The sequence below is a fragment of the Portunus trituberculatus genome, chromosome 17 (assembly GCF_017591435.1).
Source record: "Portunus trituberculatus isolate SZX2019 chromosome 17, ASM1759143v1, whole genome shotgun sequence".
NCBI classification, from domain to species: Eukaryota; Metazoa; Arthropoda; class Malacostraca; order Decapoda; family Portunidae; genus Portunus; species Portunus trituberculatus.
This window is the reverse complement of record NC_059271.1, coordinates 25867525-25889125: the sequence shown is the minus strand read 5'-3', so window position 1 is coordinate 25889125 and position 21601 is coordinate 25867525. Positions and strand designations below refer to the sequence as shown.

At 42.5% G+C, this 21601-nt stretch overlaps 1 protein-coding gene and 1 long non-coding RNA gene across 5 annotated transcripts in view; one reads left to right on the top strand and one right to left on the bottom strand.

Moving 5' to 3' along the window:
• Positions 1 to 21601, top strand: part of LOC123504946 (putative neural-cadherin 2) — a 188683-nt gene that overhangs the window by 140975 nt on the left and 26107 nt on the right. Inside the window, exons 4-13 of one of the 2 annotated variants that reach the window (XM_045255903.1) lie at positions 2749 to 2868; positions 4679 to 4794; positions 5791 to 5955; positions 7765 to 7896; positions 9852 to 10029; positions 10286 to 10430; positions 11095 to 11183; positions 18214 to 18377; positions 20525 to 20674; positions 21472 to 21601. The exon at positions 21472 to 21601 is cut by the window's right edge and continues 47 nt beyond it. In XM_045255903.1, the coding sequence (XP_045111838.1) occupies positions 2749 to 2868; positions 4679 to 4794; positions 5791 to 5955; positions 7765 to 7896; positions 9852 to 10029; positions 10286 to 10430; positions 11095 to 11183; positions 18214 to 18377; positions 20525 to 20674; positions 21472 to 21601 (1389 nt within the window). The remainder of the gene's footprint in view (positions 1 to 2748; positions 2869 to 4678; positions 4795 to 5790; positions 5956 to 7764; positions 7897 to 9851; positions 10030 to 10285; positions 10431 to 11094; positions 11184 to 18213; positions 18378 to 20524; positions 20675 to 21471) is intronic. The other variant, XM_045255904.1, reaches the window with a different exon arrangement.
• The window catches only part of LOC123504947, a 20690-nt gene continuing 8963 nt past the window's right edge, over positions 9875 to 21601 (bottom strand). For 2 of the 3 annotated variants that reach the window (XR_006674994.1, XR_006674996.1), the window contains exons 2-3: positions 12439 to 12555; positions 9875 to 10010 (exon numbers count right to left, since the gene is read on the bottom strand). This is a non-coding gene — a long non-coding RNA (uncharacterized LOC123504947). Of the gene's footprint in view, positions 10011 to 10317; positions 10443 to 12438; positions 12556 to 21601 lie in introns of all 3 variants that reach the window. The other variant, XR_006674995.1, reaches the window with a different exon arrangement.

Sequence of the window (21601 nt, the reverse complement as noted above, 5' to 3'; positions counted from 1 at the left end):
CTTAGACTACCTGCCCCAAATCGCTTACTTGACTTTAGGCTCTATATTAAGCTTCTAATTAGTTTCAAGACCAAGATGTAAATTTAAACCTCTATATATACTGTTTGTTGTCCGGATGGGGAATTAGATTTTTTTACCTCTTCACTGCTAAAGAATTTTGTCTTATAATCACGAACTGTAATTCCAACACTTATTCTTTCCACTTCAATTTCTTCAATTGTTGGATAGCCCTGAAAAATAAGAAAAAAATAACCACATACTCGGTCATTTTTGTGTGTGCCCATGTGAACGTACGTGTGTGTGTGTGTGTTTCACTGTTTGTTTGATCTGCTGCAGTCTCTGACGAGACAGCCAGACGTTACCCTACGGAACGAGTTCAGAGCTCATTATTTCCGATCTTCGGATAGGCCTGAGACCAGGCACACACCACACACCGGGACAACAAGGTCACAACTCCTCGATTTACATCCCGTACCTACTCACTGCTAGGTGAACAGGGGCTACACGTGAAAGGAGACACCCAAATATCTCCACCCTGCCGGGGAATTGAACCCCGGTCCTCTGGCTTGTGAAGCCAGCACTCTAACCACTGAGCCACCGTGTGTGTGTGTGTGTGTGTGTGTGTGTGTGTGTGTGTGTGTGTGTGATGAAAAATAACGACCGTAGCAATAAAAGGGTCACGGGTGGCATGAGATCTGACTTCTGCGAGTAAATTTTTCCTGCGGGGGCGTGAGACTGTGTGTTTGGCGAGGCACAGGCAGAGCACGTCGAGAGAAGACCTTTCCATTAATCACGACTATTTTCCTCAAGTTAATCACAGCGTAAAAATGGCGAAAACTTATATTTAAAGATGAGAAAAGTTTTGCTCCTCAAGTATTCTGCCACAGAAGAGCAGTCTTCTTCCTATAGCATTTACTGTTATCTCCTGTGACTTACATATATAGAGCAGTGTTGTTGTTATTTGTCTGTTTCATGACCATTTCAATTAACCAGCAATTACTTAACACACTGCCACCACTCATAGACGACTGACTATTACACCACACACACACACACACACACACACACACACACACACACACACACACACACACACACACACACAAAGAAAAAAAAACTCATTTCCTCAATGAACGATAATTTTACTACACAATGCCATAAACCAGGGACGAAATACATGCCAGAAAAAAATACACGCTATATAAGATAAAAATAAAGAAACTTGCTTGTGGTGTGTGCGTGCGAATGGTAGTGAGTGGCCATCTCAGCCCCGCCGCCCCTCCTCCCTCCATGAAGTTTACAGCAGGTAAGCCGGGTAAGCCAAGACAAATCATCACCTTCCCTTCCTTCACAGAGAAACACCACCCAAGGAAGGCCAAAAGAAGGGAACAGGAGGAAAAACCGATAGAGAGAGAGAGAGAGAGAGAGAGAGAGAGAGATAAGCGAACAAAAAAGAAAACGCAGATTGGATGGCTAAATCGCGAAGGGCACCTCCAGTATTTTGAGCGGAGCTGCCTTGGCTGGCAAATGGAAAGGAAAAAAATGCAAAAAGAGAAGATTTTCTTCTTTAGAGAGGACACGAAAACAGGGAAAGAGAGGCAGGAGGGAATCGACTGGAGGAGAAGGAAAACGAAGACATAGGAGGAGGAGGAGGCGGAGGAGGAGGATGAGGAGGAGGACAAAGACAACGACGACGATGACGAAGTAGATATGGAGGACCAGAGCCAGGAGGATGAAAGAGGAAAGAGATGAGGACGAGGAGAAATAGGAGGAGGAGGAGGAGGAGGAGGAGGAGGAAGGAAAACGATATGCAAGGTGAGGCAAAACGGAGATCGAAAAGAAGACGAAGACGGAAGAGGAAGAGAAGCAGAAGCAGAAGCAAGATGAGAAGAATGTTTTACGGAAGGCGTTTAGGGAGGAGAAAAAATCTAGTTAACGTCTGACTTACGAACGGAGAAGTGTAATGAGCAAAACACTCTCAAGAAAAGCTTCATCATTAGATAAAATACATAGCTTAATTATTCCCTGTGGGCATACAAGGGAACGCTCTTCAAAACATCACATTCAAAGCAAGTTGGTCTGATTTGAATAGGATGGATAGATAATGAGCAAAAACATTTAATCTTGGCCTTCTCTCATAACACTCCTCTCTGTCTTTACTCTTTCTCGTCTTCTCTTTTACGATTATTCTTTTACCTTATAGCCAATTTTTTTTTTCTTTCATACTTTCCATTTTTTACGATTCCTATCTCTCTCCTCTCCTCCTACTCAGTCCTCGTCTATTTCATTATATTTCTCTCATCGTGATTCCTACGCTCACTTTCCTTCCTTAGGTGTTTTTTACTATGCAGTCTTTCCTCTCATGCTACAACCTTCATCCAGCTTCTTCTATTTTTTCCCTCATTTTTTTTTTAGCTTACCATTTTTTTCTTACGCCCTCAATACTCCTATTTTTTTTCCCTCCTACATGTGGTTCTATCTCTCTCTCTTACTTTTTCTCGTAACCCTATTTCCCGCCCCATCCTTATCTCGTTCCCTTCCGCACTTGCTCTCTTCTCGTCCCTCAAACCTTCTCTTATCTATTTCATCCCTTATACATTTCCTCCGTCCATCGTTCGTTCCCTCAAGTGCAAGTACCTCTTAAAAATTCTCGCTTCCTCCCACCTTTTCCTCTACTTTCCTTCCTTCTCTCCGTTTCTCTATTCCTTCCTCTCCTTCTTTCACATCTCCCTTCCTCTCCTCCGGCAGTGACGCACTTGGCGGGACGGGGCAGCCTCATCTTCTCTCAGCCACTTATGGAGGTGTTTGTGCAAGAGAACACGGCGCCCGTCCTTCTGCTCACGCTTCATGCTACCTCTAATACCACAGGTGGGTGTTACTGGGTATTGTTACTTATTAGTGTGTGTGTGTGTGTGTGTGTGTGTGTGTGTGTGTGTGTGTGTGTGTGTGTGTGTGTGTGTGTGTGTGTGTGTGTGTGTGTGTGTGTGTGTGTGTGTGTGTGTGTGTGTGTGTGTGTGTGTGTGTGTGTGTGTGTGTGTGTGTGTGTGTGTGTGTGTGTGATGGGGTTTATTGTATAATAGTATAATGTTAAAAATAAATTAATAGACCCTGCAAAATAGGTATGTGACTTGACGTGAGCAAGTAATTATCAGGTGTGCTCTATAGTAAAGAAAATAGTAGCAGTAGTACAAGTAGAAGTAGCAGTACCAGTAGTAGTAGTAGTAGTAGTAGTAGTAGTAGTAGTAGTAGTAGTAGTAGTAGTAGTAGTAGTAGTAGTAGTAGTAGTAGTAGTAGTAGTAGTATATACGTAGAAGCCACTAGCACAGACCAGGACGCAAGCAGCCAGAGAAACGTGACACAACAGACCCACTAAAATTATTTCTAACCGAAGTGAAGTTGTGATGCGGTCGTGACACTCGCGTCCAACCCTTCCTTCCTCTTCTTATCTCGTCCTGACAGACCAACACAACTTTTCCCACCGCAACTTTCCCCAGCGCAAAAAAAGTTCCCCTTATGGGATGAGAAATTTACAAGAAATCGTACGACTAGAACAAAGCCCACTGGAGGGAGTTTTTCTTTATAGGGAGAGATAGGAAGTGTGTGACATAGAGCGGGAGAGAAAAGGAGAAACTTAAATGAAGTCTGAAGAACGCGTTATCTTGCTGGGAGAAAAATGAAGCCCCTTTCTGATACCCTATATACTGGTGTGTGTGTGTGTGTGTGTGTGTGTGTGGCTGCACGTTATTCCTGAATAATGACACCTACACGTGAGGAGAGACACTTAACACACAGGTGATACGTGGATGGTATAGGAACGAGTGCATGAATATGTAATGACACGTGTCCCACAAGGTAAAAACAGATAAGAATCAAGTAAAAAAAGGAAAAATAGTGAAAGGAATGAGACTTGAGCACACTACATATCCAGGTAAAGGAGATACTTGCATGGTGTTGTGGAATACGAGACGATGACGAGAGAGAGAGAGAGAGAGAGAGAGAGAGAGAGAGAGAGAGAGAGAGAGAGAGAGAGAGAGAGAGAGAGAGAGAGAGAGAGAGAGAGAGAGAGAGAGAGAGAGAGAGAGAGAGAGAGAGAGAGAGAGGAAACACTGATTTACCGACTGATTGATTGACTGATTGATAGATGCCACAGAAATTAGGTCACAGGTAGCATGACATGTCAAAATACCAAACTATGATCAACGCTAGAAAAGGTAAGCTCAAAGCAACTCAAACCTGAATATAGACACACACAAGTCCGTCAAAACAATAAGGTGGCTAATAACACAATTCCAAAACAGCAGGAAGAGGCACGTAACATCCACAGAAACCTCCTTAACTCCTTCAGTACTGGGACGCATTTTTACCATGAATTTCTGTACGATTAGACGATTAGACTTATATTAGGAAGAGTTTATGGAGGTCAGAAGATTAATGGCCAAAGCCTTTACTATTTTAATCCCCACATAAGTTTCTGAAGCTGAATAAAATCACCAAATAATAAGTAGAGTGAATATGAAAACACGACATGGTACTGAAGGGGTTAAAACCTCGCAACAGGGAAAGGATTAGGAGGAAATATGGAAATTTATACTTGCATCACCTTTTACCATACGAGAAACCTAAATTCTTTTTTTTCTCTCCTTTTTTGTTTTGTGTGTGTGTGTGCGTGTGTCAGCAGCCAGCGACGTGGTGTACAGCGTGGTGAGCGGGGCTGCGGGGGGACTCTTCCACGCACACCCCCACACAGGCCACCTTACTCTGACAGCGCCTCTTGACTATGAAGCGTACAAACAGGTGAGTACGGATACAGAGCGCCATCCTGCAAGACACTACCCTGATTGCCTACGTCCATAGCCTTCCCTGTTAATAAATCCTGCATCCTCTTCGACCCTATGCATTCATCCCTTCCTTCCTCCTTCCTTTTGCATACTCGCATGAAGCACACATCCCACTTCCTCTCTTCCTTATTAAATGGAAGATCAATGTCACTATACCTCTCTTTCAGTCCCTTATTTTTTCACCCTGGCACTTTTCCGCTGTTTTGCAATTGTTTCTTCCTTTTCTTCCTTTCAACTTCTATACCGTATCCAAGCAGTTAATTTTCTTTCCATGTCTATTGGTATCATCTAGTTTCTCTCTCTCTCTCTCTCTCTCTCTCTCTCTCTCTCTCTCTCTCTCTCTCTCTCTCTCTCTCTTACACACTTAGTTCCATCCATCAGTCCATCATCTGACTCCTTCCTTCCTTTATCCAACACCAATTTCTTTTTTAAACCCACTTCAAACTCCTCCACAACCAATCCTTACAAAATCACCCTTCTTATTCCACCCTGATCTTCCGCAATCCCAACCACAAATCCTCAACTTAAATTTCCCTATACTTTCCTTTTCCACAATTTTCCATTCCTTAAACCCTAACCAATCTGTTCCGCTTTACCATCCATCCCTCTTCACTTAAAAAATAAACTAAGTCCTCCGTGCTCCTATCCTTCCTCTCGCCCGCTCCCCAACCCACCTCACCTCTTCCTCCTCCTCCTCCTCCTCCTATACCTCTACCACCGACCCAAGCCCAGCCCTGTACAGCTGCCCTTGTCGAATTTATGGCTAGTGTTGAATTGTCATATATACAGTCACGGCAATAAAGTGTGTGTGTGTGTGTGTGTGTGTGTGTGTGTGTGTGTGTGTGTGTGTGTGTGTGTGTGTGTGTGTGTGTGTGTAGTTTAGCAGCCAGCAGCCACTGCATGCATCCGCCCATCCTTCTACTCATTTATCCACCCACGCCCACACCCCCAGTACGATTTGGTGGTGGGCGGGCAGGCGGGGGAGGAGCGGGCCTTTGCGAGGGTTTTTGTGCGGGTGAAGGATCAAAACGACCTCCCGCCGGCCTTCCCGCGTCCTGTGTTCGAGACGCAGATCACGGAGGAGGACGACAGACATCTGCCCAAAGCTATCCTGCAGGTGAGAGTGACAAACGTTTTCCTTATATCAATATCATTATTATCTTCGTTATCGCCATCATCATTTTGAATATTTTCTTTTATTCGGTCCGTTTTCTTTTCTCCTTTCATCATATTTTCTTTCCTTCATTTGAGTCTTGCACCTTTTTCTTAATCATTGTTGTTCTTACTACTATTCTCCTCATTATTATCATTATCATCGTCTTGCTCTTCTTAATAGATTATCTTACGTCTCCTTTTCTCTTTTATCACTATTCCTATCTCCAGTTTTCCACTTTCATCTTATCTGTCCCTGAGTGTATTTGAGAGAGAGAGAGAGAGAGAGAGAGAGAGAGAGAGAGAGAGAGAGAGAGAGAGAGAGAGAGAGAGAGAGAGAGAGTGAGAGAGAGAGTGTGTGTGTGTGTGTGTGTGTGTGTGTGTGTGTGTGTGTGTGTGTGTGTGTGTGTGTGTGTGTGTGTGTGTGTGTGTGTGTGTGTGTGTGTTTACCACCACCACCACCACCCCGTGACATGCCAGCTCGCTAGACCATAGCAGTGGACGCGAATAACAATAATAAACAAGAGGCGACGCTGAACGGAACTCAATAACAGCGCTAACAAAGGCAATAAATAGGATGCCTGTGTATGGCCGCCCTTCCCTTTCCTTCCCTTCCCTTTTAAGTTCTATAGATTCTAAAGGGAAGGGTGGTGCTTTGGTGGTGGTGGTGGTGGTGGTACTGGAGGTGGTGTGTTGTTCTGGTGATATGATTAATGGTAGCAATGAAAATTATGACAATATACAGATAGATAAGTTTGTTGTGGTGATGGTTATTAATACTCATAAGGATTGCAGTAGTAACAGAAGATAAGAATGGTGATGTAAAGCCAGCGATGGTATAGTAATAAAAAAAAATTGAATAGTAACAGTATATACTTAACGTTTTAACCCTCCAGTACCATGACGCGTTTTCATATCTATTCTGCTTACTATTTGATTTTATACAGCTTGAGAAATTTATGTGGGGATTAGAATAGTGAAGACTCTGTGCATCAATCTTCTGACCTCCATAGACCTTCCTAATGTAAATAAAATAGTCTAACTAACTAACTAACTCGTAGTAAAAATGCGTCCCAGTACTGAAGAGATTACGACGTCACCCGAGGAACGCAACGCAGTGAGAGTGCACTACCGACCTTTCAGTCATCGTCAATTCAATCCTAGGAACAGAAGCAATAGGAAATAGTGCGTAGCGGTGGTGGTGGTGGTGATGACAGTAATGGTGTGGTATATAATCATGTTCAACAGTAACATCGCATTCTCCATTCATTTCCATTCTGATCAGTGTTTTCTCTTAATAATTTCGTTACTTATTCTCAAGAAGCTAAATGAAAGGTGTCACAGTTCTAATTTAGAATAGTTGAAAGAGACGTGACAAGGCAGGAAAAGGACTGAGCAATGAGGACATCAGAGAGTAAAGCAAGTGTTCTTTACTAAAATGTCTCAAAATGATGGATGGACTTGGCTTGAAATTGCTGCATCTCTACAACCACAAACTAGTCATGGACAAAACTTACAATTTCAAAAGGCGGGAAACAAAATTGTATAAATAATCATTTTTTCATCCATAGTAGGTTGCAGAGGATGGTAGCATGGTAGGCTGCAGAGATGTAATAATTTATTTTTTTTACATTTAACATCCAGTATCTTAAACAGCAAAATCAGCTGAAATAAAGTACGGAAACTCAGCAGATAAAATCACCAAACATCGAAGAAGACTATAAACTGTAGAAATGACAGAAGCATTAATCGCCATGTGTCCGTGACCGTACAGGTGATAGCGGAGGACGGGGACATCAGTGACGAGGGCAGACTGCTCTACTCTCTCTCCACGGACGACCACCACGCGCCCATCAACACCACCTTCTCCATCAGCCGCTCCTCAGGATACATACACCTCCTTCGGGTACGTAACAGCATAACGTAAGGGTATAAAAGAAGTCACATCATTAAGTCCACACGTGCACTTCCTACATGAAGCATACCTATACCTGTATCCACATGCCCCTTGCCATAAACTTATCTTATCATTTATATCTCTATTGACTCATGGCCAATAACCTAACTGCTGAGGGAGATATCGAGGCATTTGCTCTCTAATTTTGGCTAACGCTTTTCCTCTTTGTAGAGAGCCAGCACTCAAGTGGGCCTTTTTTAATCTTTTTCTATTTTTTTTTTTTTTTTTTTGCCCTTGGCTGGCCCTCTTCCCTACATAAAAAAAAAAAAAATTCCATACATCTACTACTCTATCTGATTCTTTTGTTTCTTTATAAATCTAACTTTATAAAGCTGGATTCCTTAATTCTTCGTCGCATCCTGATTGTTAACCTTTCAAGATTTTGACTTGGTATATCCCTTTTGTTATACGACTTTCTCTTATGCCATCGCTTCCCATTACATGTTCTGTCTCGTCCGACATCATTACTAAAGGATAAAAAGCTCTACTCGTTTTATATTCTTTTCTCAATCGTGAGCTTTGACTGTCTAATCTAATTTGTCTTACTCATCCCCTTACCGACACGAACATTCAGCCTCTTACACTAATTCATTTCATTCTCTCTCAAATAGATTCGCTCGGCTGGCACTGATATCTAAATATATATTTTCTTCATTCTTTTTCTTAACATAAGTTTCCAGGCACTGACGCTACAATTGCTCTCATCCGATACCAAGGTACACGTAATGCTGCCTTCACTGTCATCTGAACTCTCCACTTCCGACAGCAACTCCGCTCTTGGCCAACAGTTCTGTTTGAAATTCTCTCAATATATTTCTGTCTTCCTCCCTTATACCCTTACCGACACCACCATCTCTTTCAAGTCACAGACCTACCTCTCAGGCCACAGTGTTGCCTGCCTGAGGTAGTGATGAGTCTAGGTCTCTAAGAGGTGTTCACGTACAGAGAGGCGATGGTTTAATTTTGGTTTCTAATTTATCCAATGACAACTTTCTCAACACCCTTCCAATCTAAAAATGTTTTCTCTTTGCATCTGCATTCTTTTTTGTGTGTTCTAAAGAAACCGTTCAGGTATCAAAAATGTAGTTGAAAATAAATTATACTGACAAAAATACACTAATTTATTTAAACTAAGAATACAAACTTTGTGGCTGTTCATATATGCACAGTGTATTTGGATATTCTTTTTACTTTTAAACACTGCCATTGTTGTAATTATTGCATGATTAACTGATTGACAAACACCTGGCACCAGATCTTACCCCACCTTACTGAAAAATTACTGCTAAAAACTCACGACGAAGTGTTGATTCTTTCATATGACGAGTACCTCACCCGCCTCCATCAACTCTGCTACACTTATATGTACCACTGAGCCAACCTGTCTCATCACCACCTTCTCCCTTAATTAATTACCTTCCATTGTCTTCAAATGTCACTGTGTATCGCAATGGTGCTCATTCGTACTTTCTCAACCTCGTAAGTGACGGCAGAGAGAGCAGCTGTTGCCATATGAGCTTCCCTCTATTTCGTCATTGTTACTGCTCGCCGCTATTCTGCTTCAATTTTTTATTCATTTCCAGATCTTACGCTTTTAAAATCAGTCAAAGCATTTCAGTCGTAATTAGCAAATTATGGCACTGCATCACAATAGAAACAGTTCCATACCAGCAGATAATTCCACAGATCACCACGCAGATATAACAGATTAAAAATATAAATGACATTTCTAGACCGTTCATTTCCGGATGAGGAAAAATTTTGTACTCGCTTGAATTTATTCTTTTTTATTATTTTCTCGCCTGGTAGCGCTTCCCGCTAGATACAAACACCATTTTTTCTTCTTTTGGATCAAGCTACTGACTTTTCATCTTCCCATCTTTTCCATCCCCTCCAACGGGCAGCCGCTGGACCGGGACGCACCGCTGGGCCGGGCGCGGTGGAGGCTGTGGGTAGCGGCGACGGATGGCCTGCATACTGCACGAGCGCAGGTCCACGTCAATGTTAAAGACATCAACGATAACGCGCCCTTCTTCCCACACAACGTCATTGAGGCCTCGGTGCTGGAAAACGCAGACGCCGGTAAGTGTGATGTGTGGCAGAGTGACAGTCACGTTATTCCACTTTACCTGAAACCATTACAAGACAAAAGTGTTTAAACACCGCCACTAGATAAGTCAACCCGCATGGAGTCCTTTGTTATTAATTTCAGCAAGTCAATTTTATCTTACACTCCCTCCTTCTGTCACAAATTCCTCGTGTTGGTTCAGGTGTCAGCGCGTCATTATAATATCGCCATTGTGAATCTTCCCCGTCATGTGACCTTCCTGATCGGCAGGGACGGAGGTGGCACACGTGACGGCGACTGACCTGGATGACCCCGAGGAAGGTGCCAACGCTGCCGTCACCTACTCCGTCGACAAAAATGTGATCGACGAACAGTCAGGTCGACCCATCTTCTCCATTGACAGCGCCACGGGCACGTAAGTTGGGAGCTGGGGAAGTGGGAAGGGGAGATGGGGAAAGAGAGAGGAGAATGTGGAGGCATCCGTCAGTGACACACCCGTAGGCAGTGTGTTCCCCGTACACTGCACCTCTCCACACACACAATATACGGCCGCCACACAGATTGGCCACAGCACGTGCTCGGCCCCTCCAGATTACATCCATAGCTTGTCTGGCTCAACAGCCTCGAAATATTTCGCCAGGCCGGCGGGGTCCGTGGGCCGTGGCAAACAGATGGCGGTGATGACCATCGGGCTGAAGGTTGTGTGTGTGATTGCAGCCCGACCCCGCCTGATCGCCCAGCCCAATGACCCTCACGCTCTATGTACCCTGGCAAACACCGCCGGACAGACACAGTTTACCTTGGAGGAAAATCATGGGATGCAGCTTTCTAAAGTAAAAACATAAAATTACAACTTTAATACAACTACATTTATATACATTGGTGCAGCAGAAAGTCCCACGCGTCTATAGGCAATGTTATGCTCCCTCTCCCCAACACCTGCAGGTTCACTTCACTGCTACACAACACGCCAACTTGACGCTGCGATAGACAGTCTCTGTTTACGTGTCCCTCTGGTACTGATGTGTGTGTGTTTGTGTCTTTCCCGGGGTGTGGCGGCGGTGGCGGTGGCGCGGCAGGATTCGGACTGCACTGTGTTGCCTCGACAGGGAACAGACGCCTTCCTTTGTCATCCAGGTGGTGGCCTCCGACGGCGGTGGGCTCAAAGGTAAGTCCAATAAGCTTAATGGTTAATATTAGCAAGGCACCCTCACTTGATCCCGAGGAGGAGAGCAAAGCACGCAAGGGGAGAGAAGTGTACGAGGCAACTTATTTAATTTCATTTCGACATTACTTTTATCCTCAAAACTTTTATGTCACATCGGAGTCACGGCAGCGAGTGCAAAGTTAGCCTAGCCGGAAGGCAGCTGGAGGGTTTCATACCTGTAACAGCCGCAAGCCCCATACACAATCCACTTCCTTTCCTGTAGATCACACCACCTAAAAAATCTGGCGGCGTGGCTGATGGCACCATTACATTTTGCATTGATGAACGCAATCTGCGGTTAGCTGAGCTTCAATACTACACATGTGGCAATTAAAACACGGCAAATGTGAAAAGGATTTTACAACAACCCACGAAATATCACAAGAGCTCCCTTGCGCCGGGTAAAGATTAAAGTTTATTTTTTGTCCATTTACTCAGTGCATTAATTTATTTCCCTGTTAACTTTTATTCTATTGTTTGTTTTTTGTTTATGTTTTTTCAACCCAGTGGTTCCAGTTGCAAGGCTGGTACGAGTCTCACTCGAAACCCGCGACCAGCCACTCCTACAATGTTACGTATTTTGCAATAGTCCAAAGTGGGTTTTCTTTTTGTTTAAGTGTGAGAATGCTTGCATGTACGATTTTTCTGCGTGAGTATTGCTTTCACTCCTCAAACTACAATGCGCACACACAAAAAAAATCAAACACACATCATGTGTGTGTGTGTGTGTGTGTGTGTGTGTGTGTGTGTGTGTGTGTGTGTGTGTGTGTGTGTGTGTGTGTGTGTGTGCCCGCGCGCACGTGTCAGTGATACCATGCTAAAAAACTGATGAACCACTAATTGATAACTGAACTCCACAAAGATATTCAGTCCGTGTTTCTGTGAGTGTTTCTCCTATTGATGATGCATAATCCTTGTTGATCGATCACTAGAGTCACGGAAACACTCTTGAAAACTCCTAATAACTAGTAAGAGCCCTTAAATGTAAGATACGATACTGAGACATTCAGTAATACGGTCTGTGGTCTCAAATCAAACCACTCGCCTCACCCACCCATACACACACAAACACATAATAAACAACTCCACTTTGGTTTGAACATTCCAACCTCCGTCAGTCACAATAAAAGAATAATACTTTAAAGGATTAACCAAGGCAACATTCACTGGTATCTGAGTGCACACGGAGTACAAGACCGTAAGCTGGCAATCATACCTTTAATCCGTCCTGATGGTGTCCGCTTCCTCAAATTGCTGGTGCTGCTAGTGTTGGTACGTTTTTTTTTTTTTATCTTTTTTTGTACTGATTCCCTGCTACACAGCCTCAGCTTATCTGCCGGATAGAATAGATCTATTAGAGAGGGCTGCTGTAAAAGGTGAGCACGTAAATGTAGGAATACATGCAAAGCTCAGGTGAATAAAAAGAAGCAGGGAGAAAGGGATACGAGGGTGGATGGGATTGGTGCAAGTTGAAAAGCGACAGGTAAGGTCATCCCGCCCTGTTCCTGCCCCACTGTATACTCGTATATATGAAATAAGAGTATTATTTCCAGAAAAGGATTACGAAACCCAGACAGCTAGTCACGAAGGGATTACCAAGAAGATAGACGACCTCACACACACACACACACACACACACACACACACACACACACACACACACACACATGACCCTGTTCCCACCACCACCACATGTTTCACACACAACTGAGTTTCGTGCAGTACATCCATCCATCCGTCATTGGCGTTGTCACGGGAAGCACAGAACCTACCGAGATGACCTGAGAGAACAAAGATCACTTCATCTGTTTCTTTAGATCTTGATTAAAAAGCATCACACGAAAACAAATCCCAAGAAGACCGTTTGATTGTTTTAGCGTCGTAACAATAAGGTCAAATAATGGAGATAAATAAATAAATAAATAAATAAATAAATAAATAAATAAATAAATAAATAAATAAATAAATAAATAAATAATATATATATATATATATATATATATATATATATATATATATATATATATAATTAAATCGTTAACATATAACAAAAATTTCGAAAGACACGATAACAACTAGGAATACACATTATAAAATATGTAGCGCATCGAGGTCAGCCTTTCCCGCAAAGAGAACCACCTCAAGCCACACGGGGCACCAGGAGAGGTGTAATCTGAGAGAGAAAGAGAGATAGATAGACACAGCTATGGGAAGCAAAAAGCATCAGCGCTCACTCATACAAGGTAGTCAGCATTCCGTCGCTTTTAATTAAATTCCACCACTGATGAGAGACCTCTAGATCAGAAACAGACAGCGGGAAGCTCCTCTCCACAGAAGCCTAATATGAGTCGATTTTAAATGTTGTTTTACGCGTGCATGGCCGCCGTCTAGACTAGACACGTGTGATATATTACCGACACCTGAATCACTCAACAGGACCTGGACTCGCCAAACCCTCATGCACCTACGAGCGTCACCTTATCATTATTCACCAAAAGTTTACTCATCCGTGTGCTATAGCTTCTTCCTCGCTTGAGAATATCATCTTGCGCACATTAACCCCTTCAGTACCGTGACGCATTTTTCACAAGAGTTTTGGGCACGATTAGACGATTTTATTTACACTAGCAAAGGGTCTATGGAGAGATCAGAAGACTAAGGATCTAGACTGCAGTGGTTCCCAAACTTTTGCAGGCTGGCGCTCCCTTGGCTCCCCGGTGAATTCCTAGCGCCCCCACACACACACAGACACATATGGAAACAAACACCTCTTTCTTGATATTTGGTATGCTGCAATTTGAAAAGAGAAAGGTTAAACACAAATGTGTATTTCACAAATAAAACCCAATTTAGTAAACCAATTTATTTTTTAGCAGTTTTAACTGTTTCAGCAACATGGAATGGTAAATAAACATTCCACCAGTATCCTTCATTGTCTCACACTTAATATTAATGGGATGGATGTGCTTGGTGCAGGGACATAAGCTTCTCAACATCAGGCTGGAACTCACTAAGAAGAAGTCGTAGATCCCCGCGGTCAGTAATTTTCAGTCGGTTTCTTTGCTTGGAAAGAAGCAAGGCGACTGCACTGAAGCCCCGTTCTACTAAATACGATGTTGGGAAGGCAATAAAGTACATCTTGACCTTGTTCCACAGCACTTGATAGCAGTCAGAGATTTTTTTTTGTAACCAAAAATCTTGATATGACTTTTTGAACTTTGGCCTTAGCTCAATGTCATTTTGAATTGAAATCAGTTTTTCCTCTGCCACTCCAGTTTCCTCACCGTTGACATTTAGGAATGGATTGATCACCCAGTCTGGTATTTCAAGCAATAAAATGTCCTCAAATCTCTCAGACATGTCTCTGTGCAGTTCATCCAGGTGTGTACAATACACTTGAAGGTCATCGTCTGGTATGCCTTTTTATCCAATTCAGAGAGGCTTGGGAACTGGTAGAGTGCATGACGAGCTGTTTCGTTTGAATAACTGTAACTTGGCCAGGAAGGTGGAGATAGCTGATTTGACTTTAATTAGGTTAGCCTCATTTCCTTGCAGCTGCAAATTAACTTCATTGAACTTTGTGAATATATCTGCCAAATAAGCAATGTCATGCTTCATGTTTCTTAGTTCATCACACGGAACAGAATTGGAGTCTTGGAAGAATTCAACAACTGTATCAAACAGTGAATAGAAACGTCTCAGGCAGTTTCCCTTTGACAGCCATCTAACTTCTGTGTGCAACACTAAACGTTCAAACTCTTCATCATTATCAGTGCAGAGCTGTCGAAACAGTCGGGAATTGAGGGCATGTGCCTTGATTTTATTTATTGCTGTGATAACAGTACTCATTGATTTGTGTAGTCTACCACTCAGGTTTTTTGCGACCAGATGCTGCCTGTGGATTACACAGTGCACTGTAAGTACTCCAGGTACAGCTTTTTTCAAGAAACTAATGAAGCCACGATGACGACCTACCATTGATGGTGCCCCATCTGTTGCACAAGCAAGAATGTTAGAAAGTGGGATGTCTTTCTCTTTGAAAAAATCATCAACGACACGAAATACTGACTCCCCTTTTGTGTCTGTTTCAAGCTGTCTTGCAAATAACAGCTCTTGAACCAAGCTTTCATCTTTGACGAAACGAACATAAGCAAGAAGCAAAGATTCATTGCCTGGCAGAGTGGACTCATCTAACTGTAAACTAAATTCTGTTGTCCTAAGCATGTTACACAATGTTTCTTCAATATTTTCAGCCATTTCATCTATTCTTCTCTGAACAGAGTTATCACTGAGAGGAATAGCTTTTATAATTTGGTCAGGTGACTTGTGTACAACTGTGTGCAGAACCTCTCTTACTGCTGGTAGAATAAGCTCTTCTCCAATTGTATGAGGCTTACCAGATCTAGCAATCAGCAAAGAGATGTTGTATGACGCTCGCAAACCGTCAGTGGATTGTTGTAAAGTGCTGGCAAATATATTTCCAATGGTTTTCCGTTTCCGAACGTTGTCTCGGAGTGACTGAAAATATGCCAAGTTTTTGTCTGCTTTATCAGAGTGCATTTTCTTCAAATGTTCCAAAAGCCTCGAAGGTTTCATAGCTTCATTTGAAGATTTCGTAAAGAAGAAAAAGTTAATAATTGTTCTTCATGCCACCCTGCCGCCCTCCTACCGCCCCCTTCTTCCTCACCGCCCCCCCAGATCTTTCCACCGCCCCCACGGGGCGGTACCGCCCACTTTGGGAACCACTGATCTAGAGTCTTCACTATTTTAATACCCACATGAGTTTCCGAAGCCGTGTAAAATATGCAAATAGTAACCAGAATAAATATGAAGACGTCTCATGGTACTGAAGGGGTTAAGATAATACTCATCTTAGTAAAATTGACTGTGAGCCGCTCGAATCAAACAGTCATCAGTAGTTAACAACTTTCGATAAAAAGAAACGGCTTCACGAAGGACGATTCACTAACGCGACAAACGCGAAAAATACTGAAGCAATCAAAATCCAGATGTGCATTTTCTTTTAACAAGCACGGAAACACACACAAAATAAATAAATAGATAAATAAAGTGAAAAAACATGGAAAATATTATCCCACACGAGGTGTTTTGACATGTGATAAATTTTCATGACTAACTGATGGATTGGGTGACTGACTTTCAGCTGATTAATTGACTGATTTAATAAATGACTGACTGACTGACGGATCGATGAATTGAAAACACCTTGACAACGGATTCATACAGTACAAAATTAGTGTCAATGAGAAATATGCTATAACAGAAAACCGAGAGAACAAGACATATCGATAAGTAACAATTGCAGTAAAAAAAAAAAAAAAAAAAAAACATGAAAACAACTGCTACAGCTTCTCCCGGCATCGTCATCATTTGAAACAGAACAAAGAGAGAATAGTTTATAAAAGTTAGGAGCTCGCAATTTCACCGTGGATGATTGACAAGCCGGAAAGTGGTTCAGTAACTCCAGCCACACGATAAAAATAAAACACATAGGGTAGAGAAAAACAACAAAGGGAGAAAAAGCATGTGCAGCAGCAGCGGTAATGAAAAAACTGAGTGACTGAGTGACGTGAAGAGTCTCGATAACAAGGACACGGAGCAAGACTAATTGATGAGATTTCTGATATCGATTGACATCAAGTGATATACTTGCATGTGCACAAACTTTTTTGGCTTTCCTATATGTTATATATTTTTTTGTTCTTCTCATACCTGACTGTCCTTGTTTGTCTAATCCATTCAGTACTTTTATTTCCAAACTTCACATGAACCCTTCTGTTGTCTGTTAGAGTAGAGTAAACCTATTAAACTATAAGATAAGTTGCTCTACCTAATTTTTAAACCACTGACTATAAAGAAAAATATATCACCCTTAATTTAAAACAGATAATCTTCAAATGATTTATAACAGAACTGATGCAATATGGGAAAAATATAAATCAATACAGAAATAAGAAACATTTCACCTTCACACATAAAATCACTAGCAACCGTTTCCTTTCTGTCACACCAAGTTACGAAGGTTACATTTATCATTATACGCTTCAATATTATCCCATCTTCGCCCTTATATAAATCTAAAAAAACAATGACAAGTGCACACATTACACAAGCGACAACAAAACTGACAGCGACACAAAACCCTATTACAATCTTTACCCAAGGTCTCACGGCCATCACAGTGTTCAAGGCTAAAAACATTCCTGACATTTTAACCCTCCGCAAGGCTGGCAGACACGCAGGGAGGTGGACAGCAGAGACAACGCAAAAACACACTGGTCTCTGAAAAATACAATGTCCTGTGGTTAGGTAGTGACAGCCTGAGGCACCCGCCAGACACTTCCAATCACGTGATATATTATACGCTGAGTTTCATGCACCATACTGGCTATATTATAATATATATATATATATATATATATATATATATATATATATATATATATATATATATATATATATATATATATATATATATATATATATATATATATATATATATATATATATATATATATATATATATATACATATATTTTTTTTTTGTGTGTGTGTGTGTGTGTGTGTGTGTGTGTGTGTGTGTGTGTGTGTGTGTGTGTGTGTGTGCTTCCTTTTCCTTGTTCTTCCGTTCTCTCAATCTCCGCTCCCCGTCTCCCTTTCATCCTTTCTCTTTCTTGTCTGCTTTCCCTTCTATATATCCTTTTTTTGTGTTTACTACTCGTATTTTCCTTTCCCTCTCATTGGCTCTCCATCCTTCCAGTTACTGTCCTTTTCTCCTCTTCACATTTAACCCTTTTTTTCTATCTCTTTTTCTCTCTCCCCTTTTCTCATTTCCCACATTCGATTCCTCACACCATTTTTTTTCTCTCTTCATCCCCACTGCCTCCATCCTACCTTCCTTTTCGCAAATCCTCCCTTGCCTACGTGTCTCATTTCCCCATCCTTAACCCCATCCCTGCTTTTCCCACAGGCACAGGCACAGTGGTGGTGGCGCTGGGGGACGAGAACGACGTGTCCCCAAAGTTCAGCCGGCGGGAGTGGGTAGTGACGGTGCCAGAGTCAGTCACCCCAAACACCTCCCTCGCTCTGCTCTCCGTCCGTGACCTCGACACTACTAATGACTTTGCCTTCAAGGTATATGTGCAAGCGCTACGTCCGCAGGTAGACAGGGCGGTGCGGTGCGATGTGGTGCAGGAGTGGATGTGCAATAGTAATAGAAGTGGTGGAAAGTGGAAAGTTGGCCATCGGTGATCTGTCAATTCTGTCAACTGTGGAAAAATATTATACAAATACACAAAGTATAATTTATTGCTAAATTGACTCATTTTCTAATTAATTAACCAATATTTTTAACAGCACATAATTAGCACAACATCACGGCCACCATTAACAATAACATCGATGATAATAATAATAATAATAACAACAACAACAACAACAACAACAGTAAACACAATCTCCATATATATACCACTGCTTTGAAATCACCAGCAACCACACAAAAATCCACAGCACACAAAGCTCGTACAGCCAGCTAATAACCTCCAGGCACGCCAAGGGAAAAATGCTTGGCGCTAATCAGATAATGCCCAAACCAATTTATCTTTATATTATATGAAGATCAAAAGCCTTACTGGTGATTATGACAAATTCTGCTTTACTTGTGTGTGTGTGTGTGTGTGTGTGTGTGTGTGTGTGTGTGTGTGTGTGTGTGTGTGTGTGTGTGTGTGTGTGTGTGTGTGTGAGAGAGGATGAAAAAGAGCCAAAGATCCAACGCCTTTTAAAGAGTGGTGTTGAACCGCAGTACCCACACATTTCAACGCCTTGTGAGGAATAGGTAGGCTGGTATAAGGTTTGCGAGGAAAGTAACCCAATATCAACATTTTTGAGAAGAGAGTAAAGAGTCCAACAGCGTTCCTCTTTCGTTTCTTCCCATAATGGTCATAGCGGATCAGCCTTTAATTATCACACTCGCCTTCTGTGTCTTCCTCAGTTGCAACTCACTCCATTTACAACCCTTGCCATAACCTCTTCAGTACCACGACACGTTTTCACATTCATTCTGCTTACTATTTGGACGCTTTATACAGCTTCAGAAATAGTAAACAGTGAAGACTCTGGCCATCAATCTTCTGACTTCCATACACCCTTCCTAATGTAAATAAAATCTTCTAATCATACACAAAACTCATGGTAAAAACGCGTCCATGTACTAAAGAATTTAAGTCTGACAGTGTTAATGAAGAGAAAAAACACAAACTCAACACTTATGGGAAAAAGTCTGACAGTCTAAACTTTGAATGCTATGGCTTCTCCTAAGTACAAATGAGGCGCAAATAAGGATCCGATTTCGAAAGGCACCGCGGGCAGGAAAAGAGGCGGTCCAGGGATTCAGTTTAGTACCTCATGCTTTATTATTGCTCAGTAAAATCTTATATGTCTAGTTGAACAACATTAGTGTGATACTGCCAGTAACAATCAAAGGCTAATGAGAGAAAAAAAAAAAGCCCAGTAATATTAACGAGTAAAAGACAAACTACTTTAAAGAGAAAGAATAATTTGAGAGAGAGAGAGAGAGAGAGAGAGAGAGAGAGAGAGAGAGAGAGAGAGAGAGAGAGAGAGAGAGAGAGAGAGAGAGAGAGAGAGAGAATTAGCATTTGTGAAAGAACGAGAGAGAAAGCGTCAGACAGCGCTCATGAGGAAAGGAAACAGTCTACCTGTGTGAGTAAGGAAGAAAGAAAAATGGTAACGGAAACGAGAAAACGAGGAGAGATAAGAATGCCAGTATGAATGAAGGAATGAGGAAAGGAAACACAATGAACGCCTAGGAATATGAGTGAGGGAAGTTAAACAGCCCACCAGCGTTAATTAGGCGAAGGCAACACAATCACAGGCTATGAAAGTGATTCACAACGCCACTCCACAATAATCTTGGCATGATTTCGCGCATAGGTGTGTTTCTTTTGCTCCCAGAACCTTATCGCCACGACTCAATGCACCGCTAAACACATTACGGCCGCGCGGAGACTGGCGGGGCAAAAGAGTTCATTGTGTAGGTGTTGGTCTTTGCTGGAAGCCTGTGAACGACTCTTTGGCTGCGTGTGTGTGTGTGTGTGTGTGTGTGTGTGTGTGTGTGTGTGTGTGTGTGTGTGTGTGTGTGTGTGTGTGTGTGTGTGTGTGTGTTTAAAAGTGAAAACATGGGATACCACTACCAACTCAAGCATTTAATGGATGTGGTGGTGGTGGTGGTGGTGATGGTGACATTGGTGATGGTGCTACAGGTGGTGTCGGGTAGTGGCTACGGGTGGGAGAGGTTTGCGGTGGTGCCTGCCATGAACCACAGCGGCGCCCTACAAACCCTCAACCCACTTGATTACGAGGACCCCAGCCAGCGACGGGGCTTCAAGTTCAAGATCCAAGTCTCTGATCAGGTGAGAGTAGTGCTCCGAGCTGACAAGAGGAACGTCAATTACTGCTACTTTGATGCAATGAACATTCGAACCTCCATCCTTTGAGTGGTAATGAGCCGAAGAGGGAGGGAGGGATACGAGGGAGGCAGAGGAAAAGTAAAGGAGGAAGCAGGAAACGTAGAGATAGGAGGGAGAAGGTAATCAGGAAGGGAAGACGGATAGAAAGCAAAAAGGAATGGAGGTAGGGAGGGGAAGGAAACTAGGGAGGCAACAAAGTAGGTAGGAATAGAAAGGAAGCAGGAAGGCAGGCAAGAAAGAAGACAGACAGGAAGGCAGGCAAACCAGCTCGGAGGGAGAAGGAAGGAAGGGAGGCAAAGAAAGAAGGAAAAGTTAGTGAGTGTATTAATACGATGCAACACAACTGACTGAGCGCAGAGAGAGAGTTGTGACTAAGTAAATACTGCAGTGGTACCAAAATACAATGAATGTTCATTATACGGCACACAATTGAGCAGAGTTACATTTCACTTCTATTTCAACTAATGTCTCCCTGAACTTTCATACAAACAGAAGCCATTCAATTGCTGCAACACCTGATCACCTAACTGAGGGCGTTTCCTTTCACTTTCTCATCAACACATAAAAACTTCTATCTTCTTTATATACAGACGTTTAGTCCTACTCATAACGCATTATGCAGCACAAAGTAAGAATTCAAAGCAATATTCCGTATACATTTACTGGAAAGAGAAGTGAAGAACGTCCCTTAACGAGTCCTTGCCGCACTAATCTTCGCCTTCACTACATCCGCGTCCCAGGGCGAGGCAGGGTGGCAGGAGGCGCGCCACATGGACTCGGCATGGGTGAGGGTGTTGCTGCTGGATGACAACGACAACGCGCCTCGCTTCGCCACTAACCTGGTCAACCTCACCCTGCCAGAGGACACCC